This window comes from Ciconia boyciana, chromosome 2 (genome assembly GCF_034638445.1).
Source record: "Ciconia boyciana chromosome 2, ASM3463844v1, whole genome shotgun sequence".
In the NCBI taxonomy this organism is placed as follows: domain Eukaryota; kingdom Metazoa; phylum Chordata; class Aves; order Ciconiiformes; family Ciconiidae; genus Ciconia; species Ciconia boyciana.
Window position 1 is genome coordinate 165,858,532 of NC_132935.1, and position 13,933 is coordinate 165,872,464.

The 13,933-nt window shown below is 37.4% G+C and overlaps 1 protein-coding gene across 4 annotated transcripts in view; it reads right to left on the reverse strand.

The window, feature by feature from the left end:
* Positions 1-2,419: 2,419 nt before the first annotated feature.
* Positions 2,420-13,933, reverse strand: part of LOC140648593 (meiosis-specific coiled-coil domain-containing protein MEIOC-like) — a 37,245-nt gene continuing 25,731 nt past the window's right edge. For all 4 annotated transcript variants that reach the window (XM_072854864.1, XM_072854861.1, XM_072854862.1 and 1 more), the window contains 3 exons: positions 12,279-12,413; positions 11,996-12,176; positions 2,420-9,636 (listed from right to left, as the gene is read on the reverse strand). In XM_072854864.1, coding sequence (XP_072710965.1) covers positions 9,380-9,636; positions 11,996-12,176; positions 12,279-12,413 — 573 coding nt within the window. In that variant the 3' untranslated portion in view covers positions 2,420-9,379. The remainder of the gene's footprint in view (positions 9,637-11,995; positions 12,177-12,278; positions 12,414-13,933) is intronic.

Genomic DNA, 13,933 nt, shown 5'->3' on the forward strand with positions numbered 1-13,933 from the left:
AAATCTGTTCTTTAAACAGTGCAAAAGAATGCTGCTTCTTTTAGGAAAATAAACCAATTCAAGAGTATTTAACTGAATTCACTACTTACTGAGGCTGTGCATCTTTTGCAACCCACTACTCTTGAATTATATATATATACACACACACACACACGCAGCGTGATTCATCAGCTAGAAATCAAAGGTCTCCTCAGTAAGTTTAATGAGTTAGCACTGTGGAAACTGTTTTCATTTTTATATGGGACTATTATTCAAATCAGAACAGTACAACCAAATTGCACAACTTCACAAAGGTCAGCCTATCAAACAAATATGTATTTCAAATACTTCTAATTGACATTATTTAAAAATCAACATAAGGTACCAATGTTATCAGACTAATTCGGGGGTAACAGTCTAGGAGGAAAACATTTTGCTGTGACTGTTTTCCAAAGTATCTTCACAGGCAAGCTGCCAGCATAGTTACACTAAAATAGTTGCAACTATTCCATTACAGGTGTTTTGGAACAAGTATCAAAGCAACCAAGCCGTATTTGAATAAAAGCAGAGATACCAGTCAGTGGAGGGAAGTTTCTCTAATGATCTGCTAAATAACAGTGCTTTGGAAATCCTCTTCTCTACATTAAAAAAAGAGAGGGGGCTTCTTGCAGTGTCCCCAAAATTAACTTATGAAACATGGGTCCAAAATGACAACAGAAACCTGCTAAGAGTAGATGAAGATAGCTTAAGTCGAGAAGCCAACACACACATCTGATCTGCTTCCATTATCCTAGTTAGGTATTTTTATATGAAGACTTCAAATTTGGTTCTTATGTTATCCTGCAGCATATCAGTGCTGGGACAGCACTGAGGCTATTTGGTAGCCAAAATTCCTGTGGCTTGCCAAAAGTGACAGCCCTTGATCATTCCTAAACCAAAGAGCACGTACAACCCGAACCCCCAGAGGAGCAGTGGGGTGGATGCCTCTGGGAGCCACTGTAACCTCCTCCCCTGAACCTCCCCAACGCTTCTGCTCCAGTTCTGAGGGAGAACGTACGTGCCCCACGGTGTCACACAAAAGCTTCGGTACATTCTTCCTCGGTCACCTACACGATATGGGAAATGCAAAATCTTGTGGGTTTGGGCTGGGAGTGAAGGGAAAAGGGAACCAAAAATGCTTGTGGGGTGTTGATTTGGGAGGAACTCTTTCAAAAGTGAGCTACGGAAAAAGAGGTCAAGTAACTTCATATTGAGATATTTGACATGTATAGGTCAGCTGAATATGGAAATGCCCTGCCTGCAAATTACATGTTTAAATGATTCAAAGTACCATGAAAATTTTTATAAATTTTCCACTAATGAAAAACAATTGTATCAATTTTTTTTTTCTGCATGTCATGAGAAAAGAAAATGCTTAGAAATGTTAAACTCTAAACTGAGGAACATTTTTTCTCCTGCGAGGTTTGAAATTTCACACTAGACTCCACAAGACAAACAAGCTGAATTCTTGTATTAGCTGTGCAATGCTTGACTTGCAACCAGTAATACATTCACAAACTATGCAGGATCGGATTAATCCCATCAACAATACAAGTAACAACAGAGACAGTCAGCTTATGCTCTGGTTGTTACTAGTGGAAAAAACAAGGGCAATTCCAGCCCACGCGACCTGCCAGAGTGGCACTACGTATCTGTGTGTTACCAAGAGGAATCTCCCTCAATGCTTATGAAGTATATAAAGTGCTGGCTATTATACGCAGAATAGAAGGGGTCCTCAAAAGCCTATAAAAGACAGCTGACAGTGTAAATAAAAAAGCAAATGTTCACAATATATCAACAGTATATTTCATTTTTTGGCTGTCTATACCTACCTGGTGTGCACATACAGACACACTTTGTGCAATTCCAGAATATAAAGAGTTGCCACATACCTGAGATTTGCCTAAATTCATCTCGCTGAGGAAGGGAGAGGGGAATCAAGATCTGCACATCAGTGATTTAAAAAGCACATTGTCTTTCAGTGTCTTTTGGGACATTCATCACAAAGGAGTTCTGTTCCAGCTTATAGCTTCCAAGCTCTATGTCAACAAAACCAGATCTGTGACACTTGGTAAAGTAATTTAGTTTGAGAAACATGTCAAATTCATCAAGACTTCCCACCACCCCCCAAGTAACGCTCTGTGAAGTACTTACTAAAGATTGTCCTCTATTTTCAACTATTTGATGCAATTCTACATTTTCAGAAGTCATCTCTGTGTGACCTTGCATCCAGATTACAAGATACTGCTCAGACTCAAGCACAACAGACGCCAACCAAAACTGCCTGTTCTTTTCCCACAGAATTTGCTAAAGTAATAAAACCAGTCACATAAAACATGAAGAATTTTAATTTTTGTAACTGTGTTAAAGCAGAACACATAACATGTCTTTTCAAGGCAGAATTACCCAAACCAAATTCATGACACATGGAGAACAGCAGCTGATAAATAGTGCGAGTTGAACTAAACAAAACAAGAAGCTGTAACTATTTATTAGGGACATACATACAACACAGTTGATTATTTAAATAAAAGGAATCCAATCACATACATAAAAATACTAGAAAATTACACTGGCCATGATTTATTACAGAATTCTCATATTTCTGAGACTTCCATACACGTAACACAAACCTTATAATCTCTTTTGACCGTTGTACCTTTTGCTGAATAGAAACCACATGTTAGTGCGCAGTTTGCCTGAAGCTACTTTACACAAGTGAACATAATCTAGCCCCAGCCACAAGGCATCCTGGTGTTCCACAGAAAATGACTAACAGAAAAAAAAGGAAAAGCAGATGAAATTCACAAGTTAAGGTGTACCAATGCCCTCTAATACCAAAGGACATCCCAAAGAGATCTGTGAAGTATAATTTTAAGAATGTTACACAAGAGGTAGAAGTAAGATTTTTGCAGCGTTCATTCAAACATCCACAGTTGTTTTACAGAAATACTTAAATAAGCCTAAAGTGATTAATGATTAAAAGCTTGTATAACTGACCTTTTTTTTAAGCTAAATTATACTTTCACATATTTCTGTTGGGCCTACTGAATGGATCAACTCACAAAATGCTCCTTCAGTAATATTTCATTAGCAGTGTAAAATTTGCTATTTTAAGTAAATGAGTTTGACCAACAAACATGTAAAAGATACTTCAGACAGCAAACAGTATATTAAAATAGAGACACTATTAATCTTTGTATATCTGTCATAAAAAATAAAAGGAAACTTTTTCCCCATATATATTGGAAATAGCCTAATTCTGTGAAAAAACAATGCTCATTAAGTTATTACTGTGCATAAACAAGTTTTAAATTGGTTGTATTTTATGCAGTAAAAAAAATGTAAAGCAATCTTTGTCTGTCAATGATTTTAACTTGACTGATTTATTATTTCTCTCTAACAAGCTTTTTACACACGATATGCAAAAATTTTCCTTTTTAAAGCTCATTTGGCAAACAAGCAAGAGGATTTATAGCTTCAGTTCCTCAATTTTTTTAAAAAGTTGCTCCTAACCTGATACATTTTCAATCTCTAACAGCACAGACTACATACATTAAATGCATCTTATTTTTTTTGCACCTTTGATTACAGTATTGCTAATGAAGAAAAAATAAGGACCTTCCATTCTATGTAACTGATAAAATTGATTGGCAAAGTTGTTATTTTTTTAAAAAGCAGATTAGAAAGAAGTATCTACCAAAAAAAAAAAAAGCCTGATCTTTATCTAATGTTCTACAAAACAAAAAAGTGCTAGTGACTGAGATGGATAAACTGCACAGGAAATAAATCAAGGTCTTAGTATGGTTAAGGCTATATTTCTATCGACACAGATCAGGATAAAACAAGGTGCAAAATTCTCCGAAACCCACAAATTCAATTCAGCCAAAGTTTCTGCAGTAGGTACATTCCTCAGCTTTAACAGAAAGCAAAATTATCCCTCTAATTCCAAGTTGTCAGTGTAGTGAGAAACCTTATAAAAAAGGTTGGGAACACATCCTTCTGGAGTTTAATAACACATGTTCAAGGTGAACTACTAAGCTTGTATTTACAAAGAGCCTGCTTAACTCAAGATATCATGCCAGTAAAGCAACAAAGCCAGCTAAAGACAAAAATCTGTTAAACCTGCTGGCTTCAGTGGAAGCAGGACCACACCCATCTCTTCAGTAGCCTAATTGCAAATGCAGCTATTTAAAAATAATAATAATAAAAATACATATTCCAAGGTCAACTGCTCTCATATTCACTGGTGTGCAGTATTCCCTGTTCTTGTTCAATATAATCTAAAATTGTGAAGACTTAAATAATCGGGAACTCAAGTTTTTCCACTTTAATGACTCTATTAGGGAAAACAAACAAACAAACAAACACCTCTATAGAATACTGTGGCCATAAAGTAGAATTTAAAATTTAGTTTTACAAGATCATGTACACTATCAAAGCAATAAAGATACAAACAAAAAACCCAAAACCCTTCTGCTTTGGGTTGCTCCAACATACAGCATTTTGACCTCACAGCTCCCAAACAGAAAGGGGGGAACAAACAACAACAAAAAACCCCACACCAAACAAAAAAAACCCACAGCTTTCAGAGCAGGTAACAATATAACTTTTAAAAAAATACATATAGGCTTAAGGTCTGTTTGTTGCATAATCTTTACACCATTTAAACAAAAAAAAATCCAACTTCCTACAGAATTAGAGCTATGACCTAATATAAAGAGAGTGTGTATCTGAGAATATCACAGTGAGCAAAGCTGAATGCTGTCACTTGAGGAAGAGCAGATTTAAAAAAACAAACCAACCGTTCAATGGAAGTTTTATGCTAAGTACCCCTTGTCATTTTCTAAGTCTAGAAAAGCTGAGCTTAAATTCTACTTCATTCTCTTTCCTTACAGACAGCAGTTGAGAGGCGAGAGGTGGTGATCTTGAGCCAAGAGGGAGAACCACAACCCGTTGGTTTGAACCAGCTGTTCCCAAGCCCTATTCTAGCCCCTCATGCTGGTATACAGCTTGATTCCATATGATTAAAACCTACAAGGGTGGAAGGATGGCTACCAGAGCGGGACAAGAACAAGCCAACTCTGCCACAAGTCTCAGCAGTTGAACACTGATAGCATCTACGAGCAGCAGAGAGAGAAAAGGGAAACACAGTTTAAGGAAAGACAGACTCCTGGCCCCTCAGGCTCACACCCTTCTGACCACAGGAGCCACAGAGAGGAGTGATCCTAACCACTGGAAGTAGGGTTTCCTGTTGCTCAGTGTTTCCTTTCTTCTTGTAGCTCCCCTTTCCTTCTTCATTTCCCCAAACAGAATGGGAGAAGGCCTGGACAGCAGATCAAACATAGTCCCAGGAAGCTGTGCTCACGGTCACTTCTGGAAAAGGGCATAGAACTAAAGCTAGGAAGATTTCCACAAAATGTTGGAGTATCTCCACACTTCTCCAAAAAGGCAGTAAAGGCTAAATGGCCAGCAAGTACCTCAACAAAGCCTCCCACTCGCATAATCTCCATCTTCTACTGTTTATTTACTTCACCAAAGAGAAAAGGTACCAGGAATAATAAGAGACTTATTATGAAGACTAGAGCATCAGTTTCCAAGATGTAAGGCAAATCATTTCCAAGTTACAAGTATCCAGGTACAGACAAAAAGATTAGTAGCAGCGGTAAATACCAAGAGCAAAGAAGAATATTCAGTCTGGAAAGAAAAAAAAACAATAGCAGTAGTTTGGGAACTAATAGTCTTACACACACTCCTGAAAAGGCCACAGCTAGACAAGCACCATGAACCTAAACAATCTCCCTGTATGCTGTTCTAATAAAAACAATGACAAACTAATATCAATTTCTTAGTTTTAGTTTATATAGATGCCATCAGACTAACTTAATTGCCAGAGGGACCCTGTGGATACAAAAGAAAAGCAGAGCCACCAAACCTATAACTAGAAAAAAAAGAGTTCTTACTCTGACGCTGGCCTCTCTTCTGGGAATCAAGAAGGTTGAATCACCAGAAGCCTCCAGTTATCTACACAGAGTACAGAAATAATTGTAATTCTGAAATCTATGTTGTATTGGACTATCAATCTGGGATTTTAAAGCATTAAAGATTCACTACCAACTATCAAAACATACACCCTAATAATAATATTGACTTGAGAAGGGACTCTTTAAGTATCCCATTTTCTTAAACTGGAGCAATCTAGTATCACTGCTACCATTACTAGCTACAACTCTGCTACCTTCTTCACCTCATTTAAAAATTTAAATTGCATAAATCAAAACAGAAAAAAGAGAACTACTAAATCTCAACAAACGGGGGGGGGGGGGGGGGGGATAACCTAATTTTTACCTGATTGCTCCACAAATGGGAAACGAAAAAAAAAATCAAAAAATCAAACTGCAAAACAAAAACACCTTTCTGGCTTATGTGTGACCTAATACCTTAGCTCTGCTTCCACTGAAGTCAGTAAAATGTGAATACAATTAGTCCCTAAAACCAGAAGCATTATACTTATTCACACTAAAAAATTCAGTGCAATACTTACAGAATTTGTACACTGTTGCCAAATTAAACACTAGGCAGCTAAAAATGTTATGACTGTAACAGAGCTGCTGCAACTCCAGGTGGTTGTTTTATAAAATACAGTGTTTTTTTACCCTGAAATATAAAAGGGTGTATAATAAAGCAACAGAACTGAAGCATTCTGAAAGGACTTTTGTCTTTATAGGTCTAAAGCTGTCCATAATCAAACAATTTAAAGAAATGGGCACCAAATCATTTTGATATGAAGACCCAGAGCTTTTTTATGAAGAAAACAGAGCAAGGCAAAATGAAATATGAGCGCGTGCTGGTCGCATTTGTAGGGCATGACAAGGAAAATCTGATCCTACCACATTTGACCTGTGGTGACTCTCTACAGCTACGGTGCTTTACGCTTGTTAAACAGCCCATACCTGGGCGGTCTAACAGTATACAACAACAACATTAACAGTGTAGGCTAATTGTTAGCTATAGTCAAATGCAGCCACACTGTAACCCTTTTTAAATGCATTTTTAAACTGCAGTTGAAAACAGAAGTGAGAGTACAGCTACTTACCATGTTTGAAAAATGAGACTGTTAAAGGCACATTAACTATGTTATGAACCGATTAAGACCACATTCCTTCACAATAATAATTAACACACGAGCAATACAATAAGGACCTACTATGCCCTATACATTCGCCACTACAAAACAATCCTGCAGGACTACAATTGTTCTGTAAACAGAAAAGCTGATCAAGACTTTCAAATTCTGATTTCCTGTCAACACAGTAATCATAATTATAAAACAAAATTATTCATTAACTGAAATACTGTAGACTCCACTTTTTAAACAGTGGAGTATAGTTAATTAGTTTCAGAAACGCAAATTGAACCTTCTTAAATTAGTTTGCCCAAATAAATTGCACATGCACACAGAGAAAACACTCACACTAAAATAACTCTCTCCACTAACTGTTTTTTAGGCTAAGGCTGAAAATATTCTCTTAAGTTGAACTCACTTGGCGGGGGGGGAATAATCTTGCTATACTAAGATTCTGATTCCCATCACCTCTTGGTTTTAAACTTTATTCAGTGGATTACAATGAGGCTTGTGTGAGGCTTTTTTCTACAAAGGTATGTAGCTACTGCCTCATTATAGTTAACGATGGTACTATTGAGACTACATCTGCTCTAGAAACATCCACAGATCCAAAACTACAGAACTGCATTTGGAACATTTTGCAAGTACCTATATATATGGAAACAATTATATATTTATCCACAAAATGTCAAATTCAACATCGAACACTATGGAACATAAAAAGCTTCATTTTTTGTCTTTCAAACCTTGCTCCTATCCCCAACTTAATCCACTTTTAAAATAAGAACTGCTCTCCAAAGCCATTCATTAATATACTGATACCGAAGAACCTTAGTCGGTTATTAGTACATGTTAAGAGATCGTGTAACAGTAAGACAGTTGTTAAAGCATTAAAATACTTATAAGTGCCCTAAGAACAAAACTTGAATTACTCACTCTTTTCTAATTCTCACCCTGAACATTCACACCAATACGTAACACTTCTGATTGTCTAAGCCACAGAATGGAGACTAGTTAACAGCAATTAAATATATTAAATCTTCCATGCAAAAAATTAATCAGTTAAACAGCTTTGGTAACCTAGTATATAGTTAGCTTTGTGTAAATATTTTGCAAACATCCCTTCCCCAAAAAAATCCCTATATACCATGTGTATATTTATATAATAATATACATATTTCCTGAGTAAATCGTTAAATCTGATTATTCGGAAGATTTGGCAAAATATCCAACTTTATATTACTAAAATAGAATTTTAAATAAACATTCAATAAACACATTAAAATAAATATGGAATGTTTCTGAAAATTATAGTACCATGAACTTACATTAATAACAAACAATAATTTTTTCATTAAGTGCATACTATATTATATAGTTACTATTTTTTAACCCACTGAGGAATCAATAAATCTAATTTCTAATCCTGAGTGACAATTTTATATCACCTGCTAATGCATACTTCAATGCAGTACTTACTGCAAATCTACAAAATCCTTTTTTTTTTTTTTTAATGGAAAATCTTAAATGGACTATGCTATAGAAAAGCTGGGTTTACATTGGTTTGGATAGAAAATGAATCGGCAGCACAACTGCTGAAGCATCTCACACAACCAACATTAAACACTGATTATTCTTGTCAAATTGTTAGCGTAACCTGAATGACCTGACTCCCTGTCACAAAAACAATACGGGGGGTGTGGATTGCTCTGTACAGAATGATGGGATGCAAATTACTTAGTGATTACTTTGGCACTTAAAAGAACTACATAACAGTGAAAAAAAAAACCAACAAAAAACCACCCTGAACAATTATGAAATATCTTTCAAATTGATTTTAAGTATACTAAACTGTATCATTAACAAAAAAGGAGAATTAAGTTCTACCACATCTGGTTTCTCAGGTCATGGCTTGACTCACAGCTGATACACAGCTTTGGATAAGCACACAAGGAAATGCTCAGCTATTGATTAGTTCCTCTTAATAATAAAATTCTTATGTAGCAGACATTGCAATACCAGCAATATTAAAATTGCATTAACACTATTACAAGATGTGTCTCTCAACACCAGAATCACAGTAATAGAATTGCAGCAATGATCAGTTATATTAACCCTTTTGATTTTGACAACCTAACAAAAACACCTTCCATGGTACTCTGCAGGACACTTTGCCCTTCCCTCCCAGTCCTCATCCTTCTGCCTCCCTTTTGTTATTATTATTATTATTTGCTATTATTCCAGAATCCTCATGGGTTCCTCAGGTTTTTCTTTTTTGCTTCCTTTGTTTTCGTGCTCCATGCTGCTTTTTTCATGTGTGCTTGTGTTTGGAGGACAAAGCTCTTGCAATGCCCTTTCAACAACTTCTTGTTTTACTGGACCAATTGAAGAGTTTTTTGGCAGAGTCATCTGTAACGCACACCATAAAGCTGTACGAGCCTTGCGTGTGGAAGCAGCCAACTCTCTAATGGCAGCTGCCAGAGCCAAAACATCTACAACAGAAAAACATGTTACAGGTTAAACTAGTATACAAGCCTGGTAATATTAATACATTAAAAAAATTCTGTAAATTTGTTCAACCCATCACCAGTATGCAAAGTTTGCTCAAGAAACAGCTAACGCTGTACCCTGGTACTGCACTGGTTGAGTTCCATCAGTTAGCATTCTTCTCTTGCAAATGATAGCTATAACATCTCACACTAATAGCGACCATAACTGCATCCAAAATTCAGTGCCATAACCATCAGGCCTGCGATCCAACAATTCAGCCCATTTAATTAATGTTATCAGAGGGGACTATCTGCAATGATACTCAATAAGTATGACTAGTAAAACTACCTACTCAATTCCTGCCAGATGAGCATAATGCAATCATTTTTTCCTCTTTTGTCTCCCTTGCAGTGGCACGGATACCAGCCTCATGGTGAGAAAAGGCTCACTGCTGACCTTTGGCTATATGATCACCGACAGTAGAACTCAAAGAAACACGTTTCACAGCAGAAAACAGACTAAAGGCTTTTCTATATGTGATTTAGATTGTACTTAACACAGCTCTTTGTCAGAAACATAACTACACCGAGGATGTTACCCTTAACCATAAAAGACTAATTGCAACTTTTCTAACTACAAGTACGATACAGGATGGTTCAAATAATGCTTCCATATACCTTTGCTATAACGCATTATCAAAAACACAGTTTGTGGGATTTTTTTTTTTTTTCTTTTTTTTTTGGTAAGATGATGACTACCTGCTTCCTGGCTTATACTTGGACCTAAGGTCATATTACACAATTTTAGGAGTAATTTTAGAAGTTGGTTTGCATATAGGACTCTTAAGGATATGACATCATTAAGAAGGTGCTTGACACCTAACTTGTGAAAGCAAAACATTTTGACTCTCTTTACAGTTTACCTCTCCCTTCTTACAAGGAAGAACTATCCAACACACATTGTTGGAAGCCAAAGGAACCACACACTGTCAGCTTCAGTGCAGGAAATAAGACAACATAGGACAGTGCTGAGCAAGGACCCAAAAGAGGATGGGGGTGAGGCAAGGGAAGTGCATTCCTCTCTGGAAATCGTTTTCTGAGACACAAGTATTTTCTGAAGGAAAATAACATGATCTTTACCTCCAAACCCCAAATTCCTATATGTATCAGCTGTACGGTTGTTGTACTGACTAGCAAGTTATCACTTACACCGTGCTACTAAAAGGGAACGCAATTTTTCTTAGTTTTGCATTACTTCTGTAGAAGTACTGGTTTTGGCTGGGATAGAGTTAGTTTTCTTCCTAGTAGCTGGTATAGTGCTGTGTTTTGGATTTTAGTATGAGAATAATAGCAATAACACACTGATGTTTTCGTTGTTGCTAAGTGGTGTTTACACTGGTCAAGGGCTTTTTCAGCTTCCCATGCTCTGCCAGGTGCATGGGAAGTTGGGAGAGGGCACAGCCAGGATAGTTGATCCAAACTGACCAAAGGGCTATTCCATACCATAGGACATCATGCTCAGCATAGAAAGCTGGGGGAAGAAGAAGGAAGGGGGGACATTCAGAGTGATGGCGTTTGTCTTCCCAAGTAACCATTATGCATGATGGAGCCCTGCTTTCCTGGAGATGGCTGAACACCTGCCTGCCCATGGGAAGCAGTGAATGAATTCCTTGCTTTGCTTTGCCTGTGTGTGCGGCTTTTGCTTTCCCTATTAAACGGTCTTTATCTCAACCCACGAGTTTTCTCACTTTTGCTCTTCCGATTCTCTCCCCCATCCCACCAGGGGGGAGTGAGCGAGTGGCTGTGTGGTGCTTAGATGCCAGCTGGGGCTACACCACAACAAGTACATACTACTGCTGCAAATTATTCTGGCTTTACGTCAACAGAAGTTGGGAATTGTAAAATGTAATTTCTGGCCATTTTGTTATTTAGATAAGGTAGACAGACACAATCGCTTAAGACAGCGCCAACACTTTTTTTTTTTACTTTATAAGCTGAAGAGAAAAGAAAGACGAGCAATACTACCAAAAAAAAAGAAATTCAACTTATTTAAAAACAAGTACATTTTTACTTTTAGGACAACTACTTATGGTTATATAATATCACTGAACAGTTTTTAAAGTTCTCTTTTAGTCAAGAGGAGAATGTTTCAAAGTGTTTAAACAAGTAACAGAAAAATAGAAAACAAAAAAGATCTCTTAAAGTAATTAAGTCTTTTAAAAAGTGACAGGTTTAGATTTACAAACTTCTGCTGAAGTTACAATAATTGCTGCCTATTTCAAATTTGCATATTTCAGCTGGCATATTTTCACAATTAATCTTTGAAAAAGCTTTTAAAACTACAGGAATGGAAAGCAGTTACCTTTCTCATTATTGTAACGGGGTGCTCCTTGTCTCTGTGGATTAGCAGCATTAATAATCTCATCCTTACGCCTCGCTTGTGTTACATGAATGGCTTCCATATGGTGTTCCAATGTAGCGGATATGTTACCGTGTACAGGGGTACCACGAACCCTTTCCATTTTTCCTATCAATGTGAGCACCTGCCAGACACATTGCAAACACCAAAATCGCTAAGTGTAAGTCTCCATTAAACAAACATAAAACCAAAAGAAATGCAGGAATTATAGCTCAAGAAGGCTTACCCTGGCTTGTTCTCGTAACTGGTCGACGATCAAACGATCAACTCGTGATGGGTTAGCAGGAAGTTGGGACACAGGAGTGCTATTTGAGCTAGATATGCGCTTTCCTGGAAAGTTTCTTGCAAGGTCAGCCTCAGTCTGGAGGAGAAATAAATAGCCATTGTCAATGTTTGAAATTAGTACAATATTACAATCCATATTTTTGGGGCGGTTCAGAATTTTCCAATACATTAGAAGTGCGCTTTCTACCTTTAGTTCTGACTGCATTTACAGAAAAACGTTCCCCAATATCTGTCTAGATGTACAACCAGATGCTGTAAAAAAAGGAATACTTCCCGAATTCAGGTCTACCTCAGCGTACAATGCTCAGTGGCAGCATGTAGAACCAAAGCCGTACAACTTTACTTTAACCAATCTTGGACACAGACCTAGGCAAAGAAATTCTTGTACAGTACCCCAGGGATTTAAACTGTATGCCTCTCACTGCATCTCTCAAATGTCACATCTTATGATTATTAACAAAAGAAACAGGTGATCACACCAGCATAAGTTGCATCTGAAGTGCATGAGGATTAAGCCAGATTTAATGTAAACTGGTATCAGATCTGAAAGTCATCAACACAGCTGCCAGACTCCCCGTTGAGAAAGGAACTGGCCAAACCACTGTACGATGCAGGTTTGGTCAGGAGGCAGTGACAATGCAGGATGTTTAGTCACTGCCTATTTTTGGATAGGAACTTCTTAGACTTGGAGTAAAAAATAAAAAAAAAGACACAACTAGCAGCTGATTCTCTACCTTGTTCCTCTTCAGTGTACAGTGGACTTAGGAGAGAAAGATTAGGTACTACATTTCAGTTCAAGGCAAGGTTAAGTCCACATTCATACTATGCACATTCATACTGAAAATACGTGCTTTTCTTTTTGCTTTACTGACACATCCATACTATTTAGTCTCTGCCCTCACCTAACATGAATTGCAAGAACTGACTGACTCCACCTGCATTCATCCCAGAAGTCTTAAAGACATTCAGAAAAAAAATGGATGGACAAAGGGTCATGAATTCATGTAATGACACCAGGTATTTAAGAATTACAACTAATGAGCAATTCGCAGTACTAATCTATATGTACATTTAATATTGCAGGCAATTCCAAACAGACAATTCATAGAACTTTTTTAAATGAGAGATCCCTGGAAAAGTGAGATTTACAAAAGGAAACAGGTAAGCTCACTGTCACTGTGAACTCCAAAGCAGCTGCAATGAACAGGTTTGAGAGCTGAAAGGGCTGACTGATTAGACAAGATAGAATTAAATGCAAGTCCTGCTGGGGGGAGTTTCTGTTTACACTCTTAAGGAATTACGAGAATTTAGGGCATAGGGTGAGAATATCAAAAAGGTGAGAATGTCAAAAGAAAGTCCCTTCCTACGTACATATGTACAGGTGAGCTATACACTGGTAAGCTAAACAACACTGAAGCAGAGGCCTTGGCACTGTCCTGGGATAGTTCAGGCTGTTAGGACTGTAAGAACAGCTTCTGAGAGTTTTAACCCCTGACAACTAGCATTCTCCCAAACTGTACCTACAAACAGGGATCAATGCAGTCCAGGCACATTCCTGTCAGGCAGTCGGGATGCAGTCATCCCCTTTTGAGGAAT